We start from the raw sequence: 19,282 nt of genomic DNA, 5'->3' as shown, positions 1-19,282 counted from the left end.
TCAGAGGCAGCCCTATGTGTAACGCATTGTAGTAAACTAACTCTGAAGTTACTAGAGCATAGACAACAGTAGTTAGGCTATCCCTGTCCAGATAGGGGCGTAGCTGGGCCACCAGCCGAAGCTGATGAAAGGCACTCTGGGCCACTGAGGCCACCTGAGCCTTGAGCGACAGCAAAGTATCCAGGAGTACTCCCAAGCTATGAACCTGCTCCTTCAGAGGAAGTGTAGCCCCATCAAGAGCAGGCAAACTTGCACCCATCTGGTCTTGGGAACCACCCAATAACAGTGCCTCAGTCTTATCTGGATTGAGCTTCAGTTTGTTGGCTGTCATCTAGTACATTACCGAGGCAAGACACTGGTCCAGCACTTCCACTGCCTCACCTGCAGATGTAAAGGAGAAATAGAGCTGAGTGTCTTCAGCATACTGCTGACAATGTACTCCAAACCTCTGGATAACCCCACCCAGCGGTTTCATGTAGGTGTTAAACAATGTGGGGGATAGGATTGAGCCCTGCGGAACCCCACATTGAAGGTTCCATGGAGCTGAAAAGCATTCCCCAAGTAACACCCTCTGAGAATGACCATCCAAGTAGGACTAGAACCACCGCAAAGCGGTGCCACGCAGCCCGAGTTCGGAGAGTCGCTCCAGAAGGATATCATGGTAAATGGTATCAAAAGCCACTGAGAGGTCAATAAGAATTAACAGGGACATGTTTCTGTGCCAAAACTGGGCCTAAAGCCTGATTGTAATGGATCCAGAAAATAAGCTGCTTCCAAAAGCGCCTGAATCTGGTCTGCAACCACTTGCTCCAGAACCTTGCTCAGGAAAGGGAGGTTAGCAATTGGCTGGTAGTTAGGTTTTCTGAATCTAGGGAAGGTTTCTTAAGGAGTGGTTTTACCACTGCCTCCTTCAAACAGGCAGGAACCACCCCCTCTCATAAAGAGGTATTGATCAACTCCCTGGCCCAGCCAGCTGTTCCCTTCCTGGTTTTTATCAAGAAGGGCAAGGGTCTAGAGTGCAACTGGTTGCCCTGACTGATCCCAGCACCTTGTCCACATCCTTGAGCCTTACCAACTGAAACTCATTCAACACAACAGGACTAGACTCTGCTCTGGACACCCCATGGGATTCATCTGCTATAACAGCAGAGTCAAGATCTTGGTGGATGCAAGTGATTTTATCCTCAAAATGCTTTGCAAACAAGTCACAGCGAGCTACCGTCGGTTCTATCACTTCCTTTGGGCCAAGGCCCCGTACAACCTGGAAAAGCTCTGCCAGATGACATAATGAGGATGCAGTGGAGGCAGCAACGTATGCCTTCTTTGCTGCATTCACTGCCATTAGATAGGCTCGACCCTTACCAGTGTTTGGTTGCAGCTCTTTCCTCCACTTGCGTTGAAGCTGTCTCCCAGCTTGTTTCATCGCCCTAAGCTCTGGAGTTTACCAGGGGCCCAATCGGGTTCCCAAAGTGGGAGAGGACGCTCAGGGGCGATCGTGTCAATAGCCCAAGTCATTCAGGTGTTCCAGAGGTCGGCCAGGGCTTTGACAGGGGCACCAGTCATATCAGTTGGAATGCCCCCCCCGGGCTGTTTGGAATCCCACTGGATCCATCAGTCTCCAAGGGTGGACCTTCCTAATAGGTTCCCTGCCTCTGTGGAGGGGAAAAGGTGCTGACATTCTAAATCACAACAGGAAGTGATCTGACCATGGCAAGGGACTGATGTCAATGTCCCCCACCTTCAAATCACCCTTTTCCTGCCCAGTCAAGAAAACAAGGTCCAGAGTGTGGCCTGCCATGTGCACTGGGCTGGTGACATGTTGGGACAGCCCTATGGTTGTCATGGCGGCCATGAAGTCCTGAGCTGTCCCAGAGCCGGCTGCTTCGGCATGGAAGTCTCCCAGAACCAGCAGTCTCTCAGCTAGGAGAATACAGCAGGTCAGGGACTGTTATTTTGGAATCTTTCTCCACTATGAGCTTCCTGTTCTTACATCATCATCCTCAATAATAACAATAACAGTAATAACAACAATAGTAAGTTCTTTAAGTAGATAGTGAGGTATATAGCCCAGGTGTGGTCAGAAGGTAAATCAGGGGTTATTATTAGTTCCTGGGTAATTTGCAGTAGTTCGGCAAAAAATTCAGACTCCCATTAATGTGCTGCACTTCTTCAAGGGAGCTCTCTGGCCAACATAAACTTGCCTATTTGATTCTTATATAAAGTTTAAACCAATAAGTTTGACTGAAAGTTAGGAAAGCTAGTGACTGTCTCAAGGCCATATTGTGTTTCGTTGATGAGGTCTGTTGAACCACCACATTCCATCTACTATACCACACTGACAGCTGAGGAGGTTGCCTCAGGGATGCTGGCTCATTCATAGGTTCCCTCATTCCACAACAAAACCTTTGTTCTGTGCATAGTTCTACTCATATAGACTACATTAGCAAGCACACTGCTTGTGATTGGGGAAGTGTTCATGAAGTCAAGAGTTACTACCTGGTGAGTAGCAGGCAGGGAATCCTGTTTTCTTCTCTCACAATAGTCAACAAAGAGAAGATCTACTCATAAATTAAATAATAAAATTGTTTACATGATCCACTTTCCTTTTGACTGCCTTACTCTAAAATTCTGTTTTTTGTTGTTTTTTGTTGTAGTATTCCGTCCAATATCAGCTAGAGCCAAGCTCCGTATGAATCCACGATCTGACATTGACTTTTCTGCACCAAAACTAGATCTAGATGTGAATCTTCAGGATATAGCCATAGAACTTAATAAACCACAGGTAACTTTCCAGAAATGATTTGAATTGAAATGAACTTCATTTTTCTCAAGGACCTGGAAGCACATTATAATTTGACATTCTAACACATTCCCTGTTGCAGATGCACTTTCTAAAATAATAATAGTACAATGATAATGCGGTGCACAACACACACACATGTCTACAGCTGATCTTTATATGTAGATGGTGTCCCCCTGCTTGCATTGCTCTCGCTGCCCCAGTGTCCCTCCCCAAAACCGTAGTGTTTTCTTTCTCACTTCCAAACCACAAAAGAGTTGGAATGTCTCCCCTCTGCCTCTCCCATCCATAGCTTTCCTCCAAAAGAAACTCTCTCTTCCCACCCTACCCCATTTATCTTTCTCCCCCCTCTCTATTGTCATCATCTGCTACAAAATGTCTTCCTAGGGGCCAGCGAGGGTGCCAGGGAAGGCCCTCCACTCCAGGTCATGGAAGCACCTCCCTCTCCCATCCTCCTCCTTCGGTGACCCAGTCAAATTCAGGTGGATTTCTGCAAGGGCTGAATTCCAAATTCAGGCTCATTCCATGTGCCTCTTGCACCTACTAGTGGCTCAGACAGACAGTACAAATTATATAGAGAAAGAATCACCAACTTTGTTTTCCTCATGTTGTACACTGCCCTAGAATCTTTTGATAAAGGGTGGTATAAAAACGAATTGAATAAATAAATAATTTTAATGTAACTGAATTGTGAGGCCAACACATTTCATTCATTTCTGTGTACATAATACCATATTATACAATGAGAGCAATAATACACTGAATGCATAAATCACATATATCAAAAGATACTGAATCTAATTATACAATCAACTCAGCTCAGTATTCAAAAACCTGGCTGCATTGATTATTCAATACACTAAACAATAACAGATAAAACAATGAAATAAACTATGTAATCTTATGGTACATGAGAGGCTATCCCGGGGACTGTAGGAAGCACTGGACCATCCTTTCCAAGGGCAGAGAGAGTGTTCCACCCTCAGAGAGGGAGATCCAGTGTCGAATGCTCCTTCTCCAGTACCACAGAAACTACTGCGGATCTCACCCTTTGGTAGAACTGAAAATGCTGTGTGCTAGGGGTAGATCCAGCAACTTCTCAGTCCTCTGACATGCCCTCCCTCCCAAGCAATGGCAAAAACTACCGCTGTCCAGTTCTCAATGAGAAGGAAAATAAAAAGGAAAGGAAGGAGGAGTGCAAGAACATTTGTCTGCCCTCATGGCTGCCCTGCTGGCAAGGAGCACAGCAGGGCATTGAATGAAGTGTATCAGCTGCCTTAGGTCTTTCCTCCCTATGCCTAAAATAGTACTTAAAATATACTGTAATAAAGTTTAGAGGCAACTTGTTGCCACCTGCTGGATATCAGAGCAACATGCAGGAAGAATAACAAGTCTGTTCTATACATTGCAGACCTACTCACAGTGACCCCCATCCCCAGAGCAAGGCCTGAGCCAAGAAGGGGAACAAACAGGACAGGACATTCTGGGATTTAAGAATTAGCCACAACTTTATTGATTCCAGATGTAGGCTGGATTTGGCCTAGGCATTGGAAGTATATCCCTCACATCCCCTCAACATGGCAGGGTCAAGCCACGGGTCTACACATATGACCCTCCCAAGCCGCTGAAGTAAGCTCTAGGGCCCATCTGCTGCACGCCTTGGGTTTTGGGATAGGATGAAGCTGTTGAGGAAGTTTTTTCTTTTGCCTGGCTTCTTATCAGCATGCACTTCAGCTCATTGGCCAAAGACTATATGGTGCTAGGATCAGTCGGAAATCTTGTTATTCATTGGGAACATCACCAAGTCAGAGTAAGAGCCTTATCAACAATTGTCTAGGTCAAATGGGGAAATTTCTATGTTATGTTAATGTTGCGTTGAAAATCAATAATAATTTCTATTTAAAACAAATAATGGTTTGCCTCAATTCCTTCTGGCAAGTTACTTAGGTCAGTGTCTGACATTAAAGGTTTTGCTTCTCTATCTTTGCTTCTACAGCAGTTGTCCTTTCGAATGGACAATTCGCAGTGCAGGATTAACTGCTCATTTTGGGATAAACACTTGATTATGAGCATTCATGTGACTTCCTTCGCTGAGTGAGTGAGAAAAATGAGATTTTCTGCAAATTTCCATTTACTCAGTAAAAAGAACAGAATTCTGTTTCACCCAGTAGTTAATCTATGATCAGTTAACCTGTGTCTCTAGAGCAGTATTTGTCGTGTTTAGTGTGATTTTCTTTTTTGGCAAGATGATAGTTAATGCAGAATCCTACTTGTATACCTGCATTTCGCCATTAAATACATTATTGGTAGTTTAAAAAAGAAAGTTTTGCTAACAAATAGCTTGTACTAAAAATAATGTTTTTAAGGTTCTGTTATAATTCTTTTGTAAGAAAACTCCTAATTGTAACATTTTTTCCTGCAGTATTTCAGTATTATGGAGCTCCTTGAATCAATTGATATGATGACTCGAAATTTACCATACAGGAAATACAGGCCAGATGTTCCTGTTCACAAGAATGCCAAGAAATGGTAACGTATCCAATTATTTAAAAACTTGCTTCTAAAAATTACCTGTGAGGTTTTTTTATTATCAAAACAACACTGTTCTTTCTGAGAAAAAAATCAGGCATGAATTCATTTTCAAATATATTTTCCAGGAGGGTTTTAGCTCATCTCTTGTACATATTAATTCATATGTCTTTAAGCTGTGTATTGAAATGTGCACAACATAATTACAACAAATTCCAGACTGTTAAACAATATAAGTTCTGTCCAGTGTCATACTTGGAGTAAAGTCTTTAAAACCAGTGGACTTAAATTAGTCATGAATAACTCCGGTTCATTTTTTTTAGTAGGTCTGTTCTGAGCATGAAGATGAGCATATTACTTAATCTGGTACAACCCTATGATTGGAGATGAGCATATGTCCCTTATTTCTGTTCTACTGCTTTTCTTTTGGGGGCTTAAAAAAAAAGTTAACGCTGCCTGTCTTCAGAAGGTCTCTATTCTTTGGAAGAAACAAAAAGTATCACCTAGAGCTACTTTCTTTTTTACTATGGCTTTTCTGAATTTGTAACTGGTTGGTGGACCAAACTCAAAGAGTACTCATTAATTGTTCCACATCAACCTGAAATAAAGTGACAAGTGGGGTGCCTTAGGGTTCTGTCTTGGGCCTGTTGAGGGGATGCTCATCAGATTTGCAGATGGCAACAAGCTAGGAGTAGTAGCTAATGCCGCAGAAGACAAGATTGGGGTTCAAAAGGACCTTAACAGATTGGAGAACTGAGGCCAAACTAACAAAATGAATTTCAGTAGGTACAAATGTAAGGTTCTGCATTTAGGCAGGAAGAACCGGCTGCACAAATATAAGATGGGAGACACCTGGCCTGCCAGTAGTACATGTGAAAAGGATCTAGGGGTCTCCACAAGCTTAACATGAGGCAGCAGTATGATGAGGCAGCAAAAAAAGCTAATGCTGTTCTAGGCTGCATCAACAAAAGTATTGTGTCCAAATTAAGAGAAGTAACAGTGCCATTCTATTCTGACTTATGTCCAATTCTGGGCACCACAATTTAAGAAGGATATTGACAAACTGGAACATGTGCTGCAGGGGGCAACCAAGATGATCAAGGGTTTGGAAAGCAAGCCTTATGAGGAATGGTTGAAGGAGCTGTGTATGTTTAGCCTGGAAACGGGGAGACCGAGTGGAGATATGATAGCCATCTTCAAATATCTGAAGGGCTGTCACATGGAAGATAGAGCAAACTTGTTTTCTCTTGCTTGGAGGGTAGGACTTGAGCCAGTGGCTTCAATAAAGTAGATTCTGACTCAGCATCAGGAAGAACTTTCTGAGAGTAAGAGCTGATTTGAGACGGTTGCTGATTACCCAAATAAGTTGGATATTATCCCTCGTCATGTGATGGAGGCAGGAGAACAAAGAACTCTGGGAGGCAGGTGCAGTCCCCATAGTTTTTCTCTCTCCTGCCTGATGGATCAGATCTTTTCTCCTGGCTCTCACTGATCTTCCTTTTCAGTTGAACTTTTTCAAATTTCAACTGTTCCTTACTTTTGTTTTTTTCTGGTGTTTTCCAATTTTACTTATTTCCCTTTAATTTCCTGCCGAGTTTGGTCTCTAACTTTCCTTTTTCTCTCTCCGCTGAGGTAAAACAAACAAACAAAAAATCCTCCTGTGTCTTGCTGCTTCACTCTTACTTTTTCCTTGACTTTCCCTACTTTACTTTCATTCAGCCTCTATGAGAAAATGTGTCATATTCCCGTCAGTTTGCATTTCTTAGTGCAGAAAGTATTGATCTCATGTGTAAAGATCTTTCCTATTCTTTCCTATTCTGATTAATACAAAAAACTACTAGAAGCTTCTCTGTGTGAGAGAAGCATAGGCAGAAGGGTTAACGATTGTTTGGGTTATACCTTCTGGGAAGCTGCTTGAACTAGTTCTCTTATCTCTATTCTGCCGAGTCATGCTGACTAGAAATATAGGCCAAAAGGAGCCTGGGTCTTACTTTTCTCTTTCTCTCTCTCCCTTCTGGTGTGATGTTTCTTAGTGCTAAGGTTTAGTCTTATTATGAGTTAAGTTTATAAATGATGCAACTGGATTTTATATGGACTGAGACAATCCTGATTGTACTGGATTTGATAACCATTACGCTCATTTGCCTTCAGCACAAGTAAAGCTCTGCTGAATGAAGTATTATTGCCTCTGGTCTATTTTGGGGAACTCTGCTGAACTCTGCAACATGTTTAAGGTTTTCCTCCACATGTATGACAACGTATGACAATTCCACCCTTACAAGGAGGATTAGGGCCTGTGTCCCAGGCAACACAAATTTTGGCTCATCTCACTGTCAGCATCCACCACAGCTGTGTTTGTGGCTAATGCTGGAGATTTGTACAGCAGCTACTTGATCTTCACCAAGTACATTTACCAGACACTACAAAATAGACCTTTGGACACACAGTACTTCAACAGGTGCTTTAGTCATTATAACTGCAGTTGGGAAAAGCTGTGGTATGTCCCAACCCATTCGGGCCATCAGCAACCATCTCAAATAGGACAATTGGTCTTACCTTTTGAAGCGTAGATTTGAGAGAGGTTGCTGATGATACGAATGGTACCCATCTCTACTGTAGAATCATAGAATCATAGAGTTGGAAGAGACCCCAAGGGCCATCCAGTCCAACCCCCTGCCAAGCAGGAAACACCATCAAAGCATTCCTGACAGATGGCTGTCAAGCCTCCGCTTAAAGACCTCCAAAGAAGGAGACTCCACCACACTCCTTGGCAGCAAATTCCACTGTGGTCTGCAGTAATATGGGAAGGAGGGGATTTACTATATATTTTTGTTTAACTGCACATGTTGAGCCAGGAGTGGGGGAGGTAGGCATATGTACACATTTTTCCTTTCTGGCTAAGATCGATGTCTGATGCTGCTTGGCGAATCTGTAAAAACTGAGGGGACCGCACCTGCCTCCCAGAGGTCTTTGCTTTCCTGCCTCTGTCACATGATGAGGGGTAATACCCAACCCATTTGTATCATCAGCAACTTCTCAAATCTACACTTCAGGGAGCAGGCTTCCTTCAGGAGGCTGTGGACTCTCCTTCACTGGAGGTTTTTATAAGCAGAGGTTAGCTGGCCATCTGTCATGTACGATCTAGCTGAGGTTCCTGCATTGCAGGAGGTTGGACTAGATGACCCATGGGGTCTCTTCCAACTCTACAATTCTATGATTCTATGAAATGTTACACATTCCAATAATGGAAAGCTGGACAAATCTGGATTCTGCTGAAATCTTGGAGCTGTTGTGGTAAAAAGTTCCAAAAATTTGGTAGGGGAGAATTCCATAAGCATCCCATAAGAGCATATTAAAATTTTGTGTGCTTTGGAGGAAAATCGATAACTGAGTTCTTTTGCACCAACTTAAGACTCGATGTGCTTTAAAAGGAAAAACCCTTATTCATATTGTGCTTTCCCAAAATGTTTTCTTTTTCCCCCATTAGGTGGAAGTACATTATACTTGGCATTCTTGAAGTAAATGTCCAACCGAAGTTACATATGTGGTCTTGGGAACATATTCGTTACCATAGGAATAAAGTGAAGAGCTATAGAGATCTGTACAAAATAAAAATAACATCAAAGAAGCCTGCTGAGGAATGTTTGAACATGCTGGAAGTTAGTAGTTTGAAATTACTTTTAATTTGGAGATTAACTTTTATAATAAACACTAAAAATTCTGTCTGCTTTTCCTGATAGTTTTCTAAATGCTGGTGTTGCATATTTACTCACATATTATGGTACACCATTTTAGTTTGTCGGGCATCATATCCCATGGAAAGGGTGTTCACCCTGTCGCGAAACACTAGACAGGAGCAAAGACTTGTGGGAAGCAGGCTGGACTCCCTCAGTTTTTCCTCCTGTCTAGACGCAGGCAGTACGTTCCTCCCGGCTCTCCTGACTCAGCTAAGTTTTTTACTAGTTTCTGAACCCCCTTTTTTCCTTTACATTTACCTTATCATTGTTTTAGTTTTACAGTTCTTTGTCCGCTCCTTGTGGCCCGTCCACCTCACAAAAATCCCCTTTACGTTTGGTTGTTCTGCTTATATGCCACCTTTCCTTTATTCCTTACTTGTTGACTTACATTGATAAATTTTCTAGAACTGGTGCCCTTGCCACAGCACCAACGGCCGTTCCCACCTTCAGGCGCAGCGGCCCACTGCCAGCGCACTCTTTTTCTTTCCTTCAACTGCCTCTGCGGCCACTGCCATTTTTCTGGGGTCACAACTGTATTTCTCTTTTGTTTTGGTGTGTGCGCTACTTGTGTGACTGGTGGTGTGGCATTTGCATTCTCCTGCCCTGATTTAAAAACAACTTGGCCACCTCCTCCCGGTTTACTGTTTCTACACCAGCAACGGAATGAGCGTTCCTGTTACGTCCCTACCTGCCTGCTGCTATTGGCCTTTGATCCTCTACCCTGCCTTCCTGCCTTCCGGTTTGCTTTGGCGGGGGGGGGGGAGTGCCTGCCCCTCGTCCTCATCCTCCTGGTCGTGACTGTGACCAGGAGAGAGAGTGTAGCTTCTGTTTCCCCCCTCCCCCAACTCCTGCTCCATGGTGTGGCAAACAAAGTTGAGTGGTTTGGCGTAAGGTTTTGCCTGCCTTTTCTCCTGGTCTACAGAGTGGCAAACGGAGACCTTTGGGCTGAATATATATATTCCATGGTGTGGAAAATGGAGTTGAGTGTTTATTTGGTGAAAATCAGAGGCTGTTTGTTTCTCTCTCTCTCTCTCTCTCTCTCTGTGTGTGTGTGTGTGTGCGCGCGCACCTCTTTGCTGTTCTAATGGCACATGGAGAACACTTGTGGCTGAAGCAGCCCACCTCCAAAAAAGCAAAGCAAAAACTGAAGCATAGTGTCCTCTAATCCGGGGGATTTGCTAAGACAGCTCCCCCAAAGAAGCGTTTTTCTTCCATAATTTTAACTCAGTCCCAGGCTTGCAATACAAAGCAAGCCTAAACTCCTAAAAGTGCTTCCACTCTTGTCAAATGCTATACTGCCACCTGCTGGCGAGGAACAGATTGATGCTTTATCGGATTCTGAGCCAGAATACTTAGGTTTTTCGGCAGAACAGGGACAAGAATGTCATGTTCCCTCTCCAGCCCCTTAAGGTGCCGCACTCCACTCCGCCATTTCTCAAACCTTTCCAGCCTCATTGATTGAGCAGTTAAAGAAAACCCTAATTGCTTCACTGTCCTCTGAATTGCATTTAACTTACTTCCAAAGAAGCAGCCTAAGTTTGTTTTTGTTTTTAAAAGCAACCCATTCTGCCACCTTTGGGGGGGCAGTTGGAGTTGGATCTTAGGGTCTCTTCCCCCTAAGCCCTTCTTCTCTATGGGGAAAGAGGCTGAGGCTGAGTTTTCTTTTCCTTCCTCTCCACCCTCTTTGCTAGAAGCAGAAGCTGATGATGATTAGAGTGATGGTTCTGTTCAAGAGATTAGAAGGAAATGAAATGAAAAGTAGAGTGTGTAATTGCTACATTAAAGTTTAAATATACGTAACTATTCACACAGTAGTGTTCATGATAATACAAATATCATTTAACCTTGATAAATTGCAACTCAACTTTCACAACTTTCTCTCACAACTTCCTCTAACTCTGACCAGGGTGATGGGGGGAGAGATCTACCATAACATTTCTCTTTTCATAAATAATTATGGAGGAGCCATTTTGCCATTACTCTGTGTAGTGACATTTTATGTTACTTTCAACCCCCTTTATAGAAACTAGAGAATACCTTGGACATATTCAACATCACTTTGGCAAGACAACAGGCAGAATTTGAGGTAACTGCTCTAAAATGAATTTGATTTTATGGAAACCATGAGTTAGTTGCTTAACATCTTTGAGGTTAAAAAGCTTCTATTTCCTCCTAGCTTAGATAAATGCATAAAAATCTTCAACAACAGCAAGCTCAAATTAAACTTCTGTGGAATAGTTACTATATATACATTTGAAATAAGTTCCAGTATATACTGTACCTCAGTCTTGGAATCTCCTTTTGGGATTTTTAAAGATTCAACAATTAATTTTCAAGTAATAGTTACTTATTAATATGTTTCCAAGATAGTAGTCCCAATATAATTTAAATTATCAAGCAATAACATAGGGTTGCACTTGCTCCTCCAGATCTCCCACATTCTGATACAGATCTTCACACCCCTTGACTGATTACTACACACTTGCTCTATTCAGGGCTTTTTTGAGCCAGAATGTCGCTGGAACAGAGTTCTGTCACCTCTCAGGAGGCCGGGGGGGGGGGGGGATCTGAGCAGCCTCAGCAAAACTCTGCTGCACCTCTGGCTCATGAGGAGACCCTCCCCAGATCCCAAAGCAGCCATCCTCTGCAGCTCCAGAGAGGGTTTCCTCAGGAGCAGGAGGTGCAGTGGGGCTTTGCTGAGGCTCTCCCGCCTAACAGCTGACCTCCCTCTGCTTCAGCTTTGCAAACAGCCCTGCTCCTCCTGCTTGCTTGCTTGCTTGAGCCGGAGAGGCAGGGCCGCTCTGTGAACCAGCTGAGCTGAGGTGCAGGGAAGTTCCCTGCACTATGCAAGCTGTCCTGTCTCCTGCTTGCTCAAGAGGAAGAAAGCACTTTTTTATGCCTTTAAAGCCCCCCTTGCTGCATTCTGCCTGTTTGTGAGCTTAGCTACCCAGCCGGCAGAAAGCAGGATACTGCCTTGAGCAGGGGTTGGCAAGGCTTACTGGGCATGGGCCATATCACTCCTGCGGAGATCCTCTGTGGCCTGGACTGGCGTAGCACAGTGCTGGAAATCACGTCTGCACATGTCAGTGGCGCCGAAAATCACTTCTGCGCATGCCCAGATGCCGAAAATTGTGCCTGCGCAGAAGCAATTTTTGGCGTCTGGGCATGCGCAGAAGCAATTTCCGGTGCCGCGGACATGCGCAGATGTAATTTCTGGCATCTGGGCATGCGCAAAAGCGATTTCCGCAGCCGCGGAAGAGAGTCCCCGCACCACGCTGTGCTGGTTTAGCGCAGTGCACGGGGACTTGCCAAGTGGGTGGCTCGGTTCGGGGGCAGCTCATGGGCCACTTAAGCGACCCTCATGGGCCACTTCTGGCCCATGGGCCTTAGGTTGCCGACCTCTGGCCTTGAGCCTTCCCTTCCCTTCCCTTTTCCAGACAGAAGCTGTTGCTTAAAATTAAGGGGTGGTGGGGGAAATTGTCATTACTTTAAAGCCCCCTTGGCTCCATTCTGCGTGCTTGTGAGCTAGTGCAGTGTTTCCCAAATGGAGGCCATATGGTTATTCCAAGGGGGCCACAGGTGAAAAATGTGTAAATGGGCCATAGCACAAGGCTAGGGGGCCACGGAGGGAAGTGAGAAGTGAAGAAAGAAAGAAAATCATTTTTTAAAAAAAATCCTGATTAGCTGGCTATCTGCTTAGCCATTTACAAGCAGGTAAGGGGCAGCCCACCAGGGTGCAAACTAGGAAAAGGTGCATACTAGGAACCTGAAGTCACAGTGCAAGCCTGGCCATGTTTACTAGGAAGCAAGTTTTGTTTAGCAGGAACTTGGGGGAACTGAGTTCCCTTACCTTTTAAAAATTAATGGGGGGGGGGTTGGAACAGATATACACCCAATGCCCAAGCCAAAAATCCACCTACATCTCTAATCAATGAAGTTGTGGCCATTTATAACCCAGATCATTGCTTGAGTTTGCTTAATACCGTATATCGCGGCGTATAAGGCGACTCGGCGTATAAGACGACCCCCCAACTTTTTATGTGAAAAAACAGAGTTTGGGGTATACTCACCCAGCCCGGGCTCCATGGTGGCTGAGGTGGTGGCGGCGGGGAGAGCGTCCCCCGCGCCGCACAGGAGATCTCCGCGCTTGCCGGCCAAGCGCACAGCGGCCTCCATGGCTGCTGAGGCGGCGGCAGCGGCGCTGGAGCGCGTCCCCCGCGCCGCACAGGAGATCTCCGCGCTTGCCGGCCAAGCGCACAGCAGCCTCCATGGCTGCTGAGACGGCGGCAGCGGTGGCTGGAGCGGCGGGGAGAGCCTCCCCCGCGCTGCACAGGAGATCTCCGCGCTTGCCGGCCAAGCGCACAGTGGCCTCCATGGCTGCTGAGGCTGCGGCAGCGGCGCTGGAGCGGCAGGGAGAGCCTCCCCCGCGCTGCACAGGAGATCTCTGCGCTTGCCGCCCAAGCGCAGGACGGCCTCCATGGCTGTTGAGGCGGCGGCAGCGGCACTGGAGCGGCAGGGAGAGCCTCCCCCTCGCCGCACAGGAGCCCTCCGCGCTTGCCGCCGAAGCGCAGGACGGCCTCCATGGTTGTTGAGGCGGCGGCAGCGGCGGCTGAAGCAGCGGGGAGAGCCTCCCCCTCGCCGCACAGGAGCCCTCCGCGCTTGCCGCCCACGCCCAGCCCGGGCTCCATGGTGGCTGAGGCAGCGGCTGCGGCTGGAGCGCCGGGGAGAGGCTCCATGGCGGCTGAGACGGCGCACGCACGGCACGCTGAGTCGGCGCACGCACGCAGCCAGTGGCAGGGCGGAACTCAGGGTCACGTCGCATGATGTTGCCGGCGTACAAGACGACCCCCGACTTTAGAGAAGATTTTTCGGGCTTAAAAAGTCGTCTTATACGCCGCGATATACGGTAATTTCTTACACTTAGCCAATGCCCGGGGCGGGGGGTGGCATTGCGACTGCACCCACGATTGATCTAGCCATTTGTTTATTTATTTTGTGATGAGTTCTCCTACTTTTCCCCCTGGGAAAAAACACTGGCTCTATTGAATAAAGATATTGAATGTTAAACTTTAAATAAGATTGTGTTGTTTTGCATAATAGGCAACTAAGGCTGGATTAAAGATTTTCAAAGCAGGGGCCAAACAAGATGATGAAGACTCTGGTGGCTGGTTTAGTTGGATGTGGGGTTGGACTGGAGGAAAAGGCAAAGAATCCATACAAGAACCTAAAGGTATGTATATGTCTATTTTGATTTAGGAATATTGTGAATGTTACAAAATTGCACAGGTTGGGAATAATATGCTGTCAACTGGCCAGAGGTCTGCTGAAACTGACAAGTCTTCAAATGGTGTATGAATGCCAACAAAGAGTCTGGAGTTCACATTTTGCAGTGCTGCTATGGGGAATACCCCGTTTTTTAAAAAAAACAGCTAGATGCCAAACCCTGCAGAGAACTACTTTTGTAGACTGGAGAGCCAGGGACCATCCTATTGCACTGCAGCTATTAAGAACATAATGAGTTCTTCATGTTAAGAGATTTAACTCTTAATTGAAGTTTTTTTTTAAATCTTGGAAATTCTATTTCCTAAGATAATACAAGACCTTCAACTTCTGTATCAGTACCAGCCTTCCTATAAGTCCTCAACATTAAACATACCGGTAGATCATAACCATATTTAGCAGGTGGCTGGAAAAGCTGAAATTGTTGGATTTCTACCTATTTAATTTATTGTTACTGTTACTGTCCAGACCACTTTTTTCCATGATGACTATAAACCCAAATCAATTATCTGTCAGAAAGTCATTAGCTATATCTGTAACAGGTGAATAGGAAAGTTGTATTTGCTGAATTTCTGCTTATTTACTGAATTTCCCCATAATATTTAGTTCATTTTAATTCCTTACAAATTCGAGGTGATTTGTACTCTCAGTATGAAAATTGGTACAAAGGATCTCTTGGTTAAGGGATAGAAGCATTGGTAACTTTGAGGCTGGGCTACTGTAATGCACTCTGTTTGGGCTGCCTTTGGGAATGGTTTGGATGCTCCAGCTAGTACAAAATGTGGCAGCCAGACTGCTGATGAGGAATTCTGATCGAAAACATGTTAAATCATTGTTAAAACAGCTGCACTGGCTGCCCATCTACTACTGAAACAGATTCAAGGTTGAAAGCGCTGAACAACTTAGGTCAGGGGTCAGCAAACTTTTTCAGCAGGGTGTCGGGCGACTGTCCCTCAGACCTTGTGTGGGGCTGGACTATACTTTTTTTTGGGGGGGGGGGAATGAACGAATTCATTGTTTTTTGCCAAATCATATTTATTAGGGTTTCTAATACAACAGAATCATATGAAACATTCCAAATTACATTCCAAATTATTTATCCAATTATCAATAAAACAAGAAAAGTTCCAAATCAACCGAATTATTATTTTAATTTTGTTTAAGGCTTCCCATGCTTCAAATTCTGGAGGTGTTTTTATCTTAAGTATTGTCCTTTGTTTTCGCATTCCAATATTTTCACAGCCTCTGATATGTTCCAACAGGCAAGATAAATCAAAGCAAACAGTGTTTCTGTGTGGATTTAAGTCCGTACTTCTCTGATACAGTTCCTTCCCCCTTGTCAAACTGAGTCCAAAAGCCACATATGAACAATCACCATCTTCTTTTTTGTATTCCAATTTTTTTTCCAAGTTTATTATTCACCCGTCTGCACCCACTTACATCTTTTAGGAGAATTAGCCAGTCATAATTGAAGATTCATATATTAAAGAAGATTTGACTTCCTCTCCCTTCCGATATTCGTGTTTATGCAGTCTGGGCAGCCATTCCAACTGCGTCATTTCTGGGCAGTCGACCAAATTCTTCCAATTAAAATCAGTCAATATCCAAGGGGTTCTCTCTTTTGCCAAAATCAACATGTAAAAAACGCCTTTTATCCTTTTCCAGATGTTAATGATCATTTTCTCCACTCATTAGGACAGCGTGTTTACTTTTCATTAAGTCCCGCACAGTTGTAATTTATACTTTCAAATATTCTCCACCAAATTCGAATTATTAGTCTTTCAGATCTCACTTGTTATATATAAAAAAGTTGGGTCTTCTGGGGGGGTATTTGCCCGTTATTTAAAATATTAAAGCAAAATATAATCACAGAGTCCGCCCCCCCTTCCGTCCCGCTTCACATACCAATACAGTGATAAAGTCTTCTCTTCTTATCTGTCAGTGGCTGAGTTTTTTAACAAAATATTTTTTCCTCTTTCGTTTGAAGCATGCCCAAGGCTTCTCACTAATTTATATTTTATAGCGTTGGGAATCTCGGACGAACGAGCCGGACGCAGGAGTGCCTTCCCCCTGGGTACTCTCTGCCCAAGCCCCCCTACTCATTTTCCTGAAGGGTCAGAGCAGGTTTAGGGGCATCTGCGGGCAAGGCAGTCCTTCCCACACTCCTGGGAAGGTTAGGGAGGCTGCATACTCCCATTACAGCCTCAGAATTCCCCATGGGGGTCGGGGGTGATGGTATCTCGGCCATTGCCGTCTGTACCGGAAACCGGAAGCCAGAATGAACGAATTCCTATGCCCCACAAATAACCCAGAGATGCATTTTAAATAAAAGCACACATTCTACTCATGTAAAAACACGCTGATTCCCGGACTATCGGGCCGGTTTGGACCCCCAGACTTTAGTTTGCCTACCCATGACTTAGGCCCATGGTGTCTTAACTCTTACATCCCTTGATTACTGAGATCATCTGCAGGATGATCATGTTGGTCATTCCCCGTGTTGGTGAGGCTCATTTGACAACAACAAGAAACTGAGCCTTTAGTGTCATCAGCCCTGTGGCCTGTGGAATACTCTACCACTTGAGATTCAGCAGATGCATTCCTTCTGTGCCAGCTTTTAAATGCCTGCTGAAAACTTTTCTGTTCCACCAGGCCTTTGCAAGCAATTAAAATTACATCCTTCCACAATGATTAATTAATGTATGTTTTTAACTCTTAAATTTTTATGTTTTTTATGTTTTATTGCTGTAAACTGCTTTGATAAATATATCTTTATGACATAGTGGTATTATAAATGTTTTAGTAGAAGAAACAGAAAGAAAAGGACAAATTCTAGCATTGTTACAAAGAAACAAGTCATAGTGATCACCCAGACATAAAGAGCAAGGGACAGAGATGAATCAGAAACAAAACCCAGGCTGTTTCCCCCCTACAGCAATGGGCCTGTTCCCTCCCTCCACTTGTAGCCTCAGATTAGCGATAGGGAAAGCCAAGGGCCAGTCTTGTAACTCCCTTCACCCAATAAAAAGGATGCTTGTTAGTGGAAAACAAAAATAGAAACCCAGGCTACGTGCCTGCTCCATGGGAAAATTATAACGCTGTCAATATTTATATAGAACGCATATGGAGAAGAAGATTTTGTAGAAGAAAAAATAAGCAGCTCACTCTTAGCTGAATTAAGTTTCAAACAACAATGAAGCATTCAAGCTTATATAGCGAAACAGTTTAAAATCTGCGCCTGAATACTGGAAGATTTGGATTTGACAAATAGACTTGAATGTCATCAGCGTACAAATGATGTTGAAACCCATGAGAATGAATAAGCTGGCCCAAGGATAAAACGTAGAAAGAAACAGCAGGAGACCCAAAAGAGAACCTTGGGGTACTCCAACTGCAACAAGAAAAGTAAACGAGGAATGACCTCCTGTAGAAACAATAAATGAATGGCCTAACAGATACTAGGCAACGCACCTTAGAATAGTATCACAAAATACCAGGTCACTGAGAAACCCAGCAAAAGAGCATAATCAACCATATCAAAGGCTGCAGAAATAAAAAAGGATTAAGGATAGAATATAAGCCCTTTGATTTGCCAATAAAGTCTTTACTGATCTTCATAAGGTCCATTTCAGTATAGAGAATGAAACCTATATTGCAGGAGATTCAGGGCCAAGCTAGAGGAAAGAAAATCGAAACAGACAGCATGCTCCTAAAGTTTAGAATCAAAAGGCAGCAGAAAGATGGGATGATAATTAGAAAGAGAGGAAGGCTGAATAGGTACCGTAAATGGCTGCTGTTTCTTATACAGTAGCGGTATTCTATTACTGGTGTTAAAATTTGAATGAACTTTAAGACTTTCTTGTATCTTCACTATTCATATACAGGGTGTAATACAAGACTGCTTTTGGGCTCACTATTGTAAGGCTTTCAGTAGCTTTCTGGGCCCCATCCCCCAGTTGGCAGTCAAATTATGCAGACAGTTTGGCTCTTACTTCATTACCTGAAGTAGTTGTAAGAATATTGCCATCTAAATTTGAAATTTATTGTAAACAGGAAGGCTGATCTATTAGATATAAGAGCAAAATAGTTGTGTTTGCCAAAAGGCCTAGGCACTAGGAAGCAGATGGCTATATTATCAAACAATGTAACTACCAGTAATTTAAATACTTAGAGCCTAAATATGGAAGCCACTTATGGCATCTTCCTTTTTATTGGAAGCTATAGAGGTTGTTGTCTGATAGAATCAGTGATAAATGTTTTTGCTGCTAAACATTGTGCACTATATTGTGTACAGGGTAATCACAATTTACACTGACTTACACAATCACAGCTTTATGCAGACCACCAAAAAAATAAATAGAAAAGGGGTGGTTGATCCTTGGTTACTAAGCTTCGAGGCTCTTGAGAGTTCTTACAAGGAAAACCATGGAAACAGCTTGCTTACTGAGCTCTGGGGCAGTTGTGTGAGGTCTCTGGGAGGTTCCTGCAGCATCTCACAGGATCTCAGACAGCCTCAGTCTCATGAGAACCTGGACAGTGGGGACAGTTCCTGGGGTTGTTCTGACGCTGCACAGTTTTGCTTTTCCTCCAGGAATGTAACCCTTGCATAAATTGAAATTACACTATATTGCCCTTTGTACATTTTTTAAAGGAATAATGCCCTCCATTAATTTCAGAATTTTGTAGAAGGCCAATCTGATTATTTTCAAAGGTGATTTTAAAAATCTAAGTAGTTTAGGAAACATCACAATTTTAAATTTTGATTATTTGCAGTTTTCTTTTGGGCAGTAGGACACCTTGAAGTGGGATAGTATTCCTCCTGTTGCTTGAAGGCAAGAAATCAGCACTCCAAAGGAACCTCTATTATCCGTTCCTTCTGAAAATTAATATACTTCAACTGTTTTGTGATTTATCTTGTAATGATGATTCACTACAA

At 43.9% G+C, this 19,282-nt stretch overlaps 1 protein-coding gene across 4 annotated transcripts in view; it reads left to right on the top strand.

Annotated features, from left to right (window-relative positions):
- The window catches only part of VPS13A (vacuolar protein sorting 13 homolog A), a 156,220-nt gene that overhangs the window by 26,641 nt on the left and 110,297 nt on the right, over positions 1 to 19,282 (top strand). For all 4 annotated transcript variants that reach the window (XM_033163750.1, XM_033163751.1, XM_033163752.1 and 1 more), the window contains exons 11-15: positions 2,655 to 2,782; positions 5,223 to 5,329; positions 8,817 to 8,988; positions 11,090 to 11,152; positions 14,167 to 14,296. In XM_033163750.1, coding sequence (XP_033019641.1) covers positions 2,655 to 2,782; positions 5,223 to 5,329; positions 8,817 to 8,988; positions 11,090 to 11,152; positions 14,167 to 14,296 — 600 coding nt within the window. The remainder of the gene's footprint in view (positions 1 to 2,654; positions 2,783 to 5,222; positions 5,330 to 8,816; positions 8,989 to 11,089; positions 11,153 to 14,166; positions 14,297 to 19,282) is intronic.

Source organism: Lacerta agilis, chromosome 11 (assembly GCF_009819535.1).
Source record: "Lacerta agilis isolate rLacAgi1 chromosome 11, rLacAgi1.pri, whole genome shotgun sequence".
Taxonomy (NCBI): Eukaryota; Metazoa; Chordata; class Lepidosauria; order Squamata; family Lacertidae; genus Lacerta; species Lacerta agilis.
The sequence above is the reverse complement of the archived record's forward strand: the minus strand, read 5'-3'. Positions and strand labels throughout refer to the sequence as shown.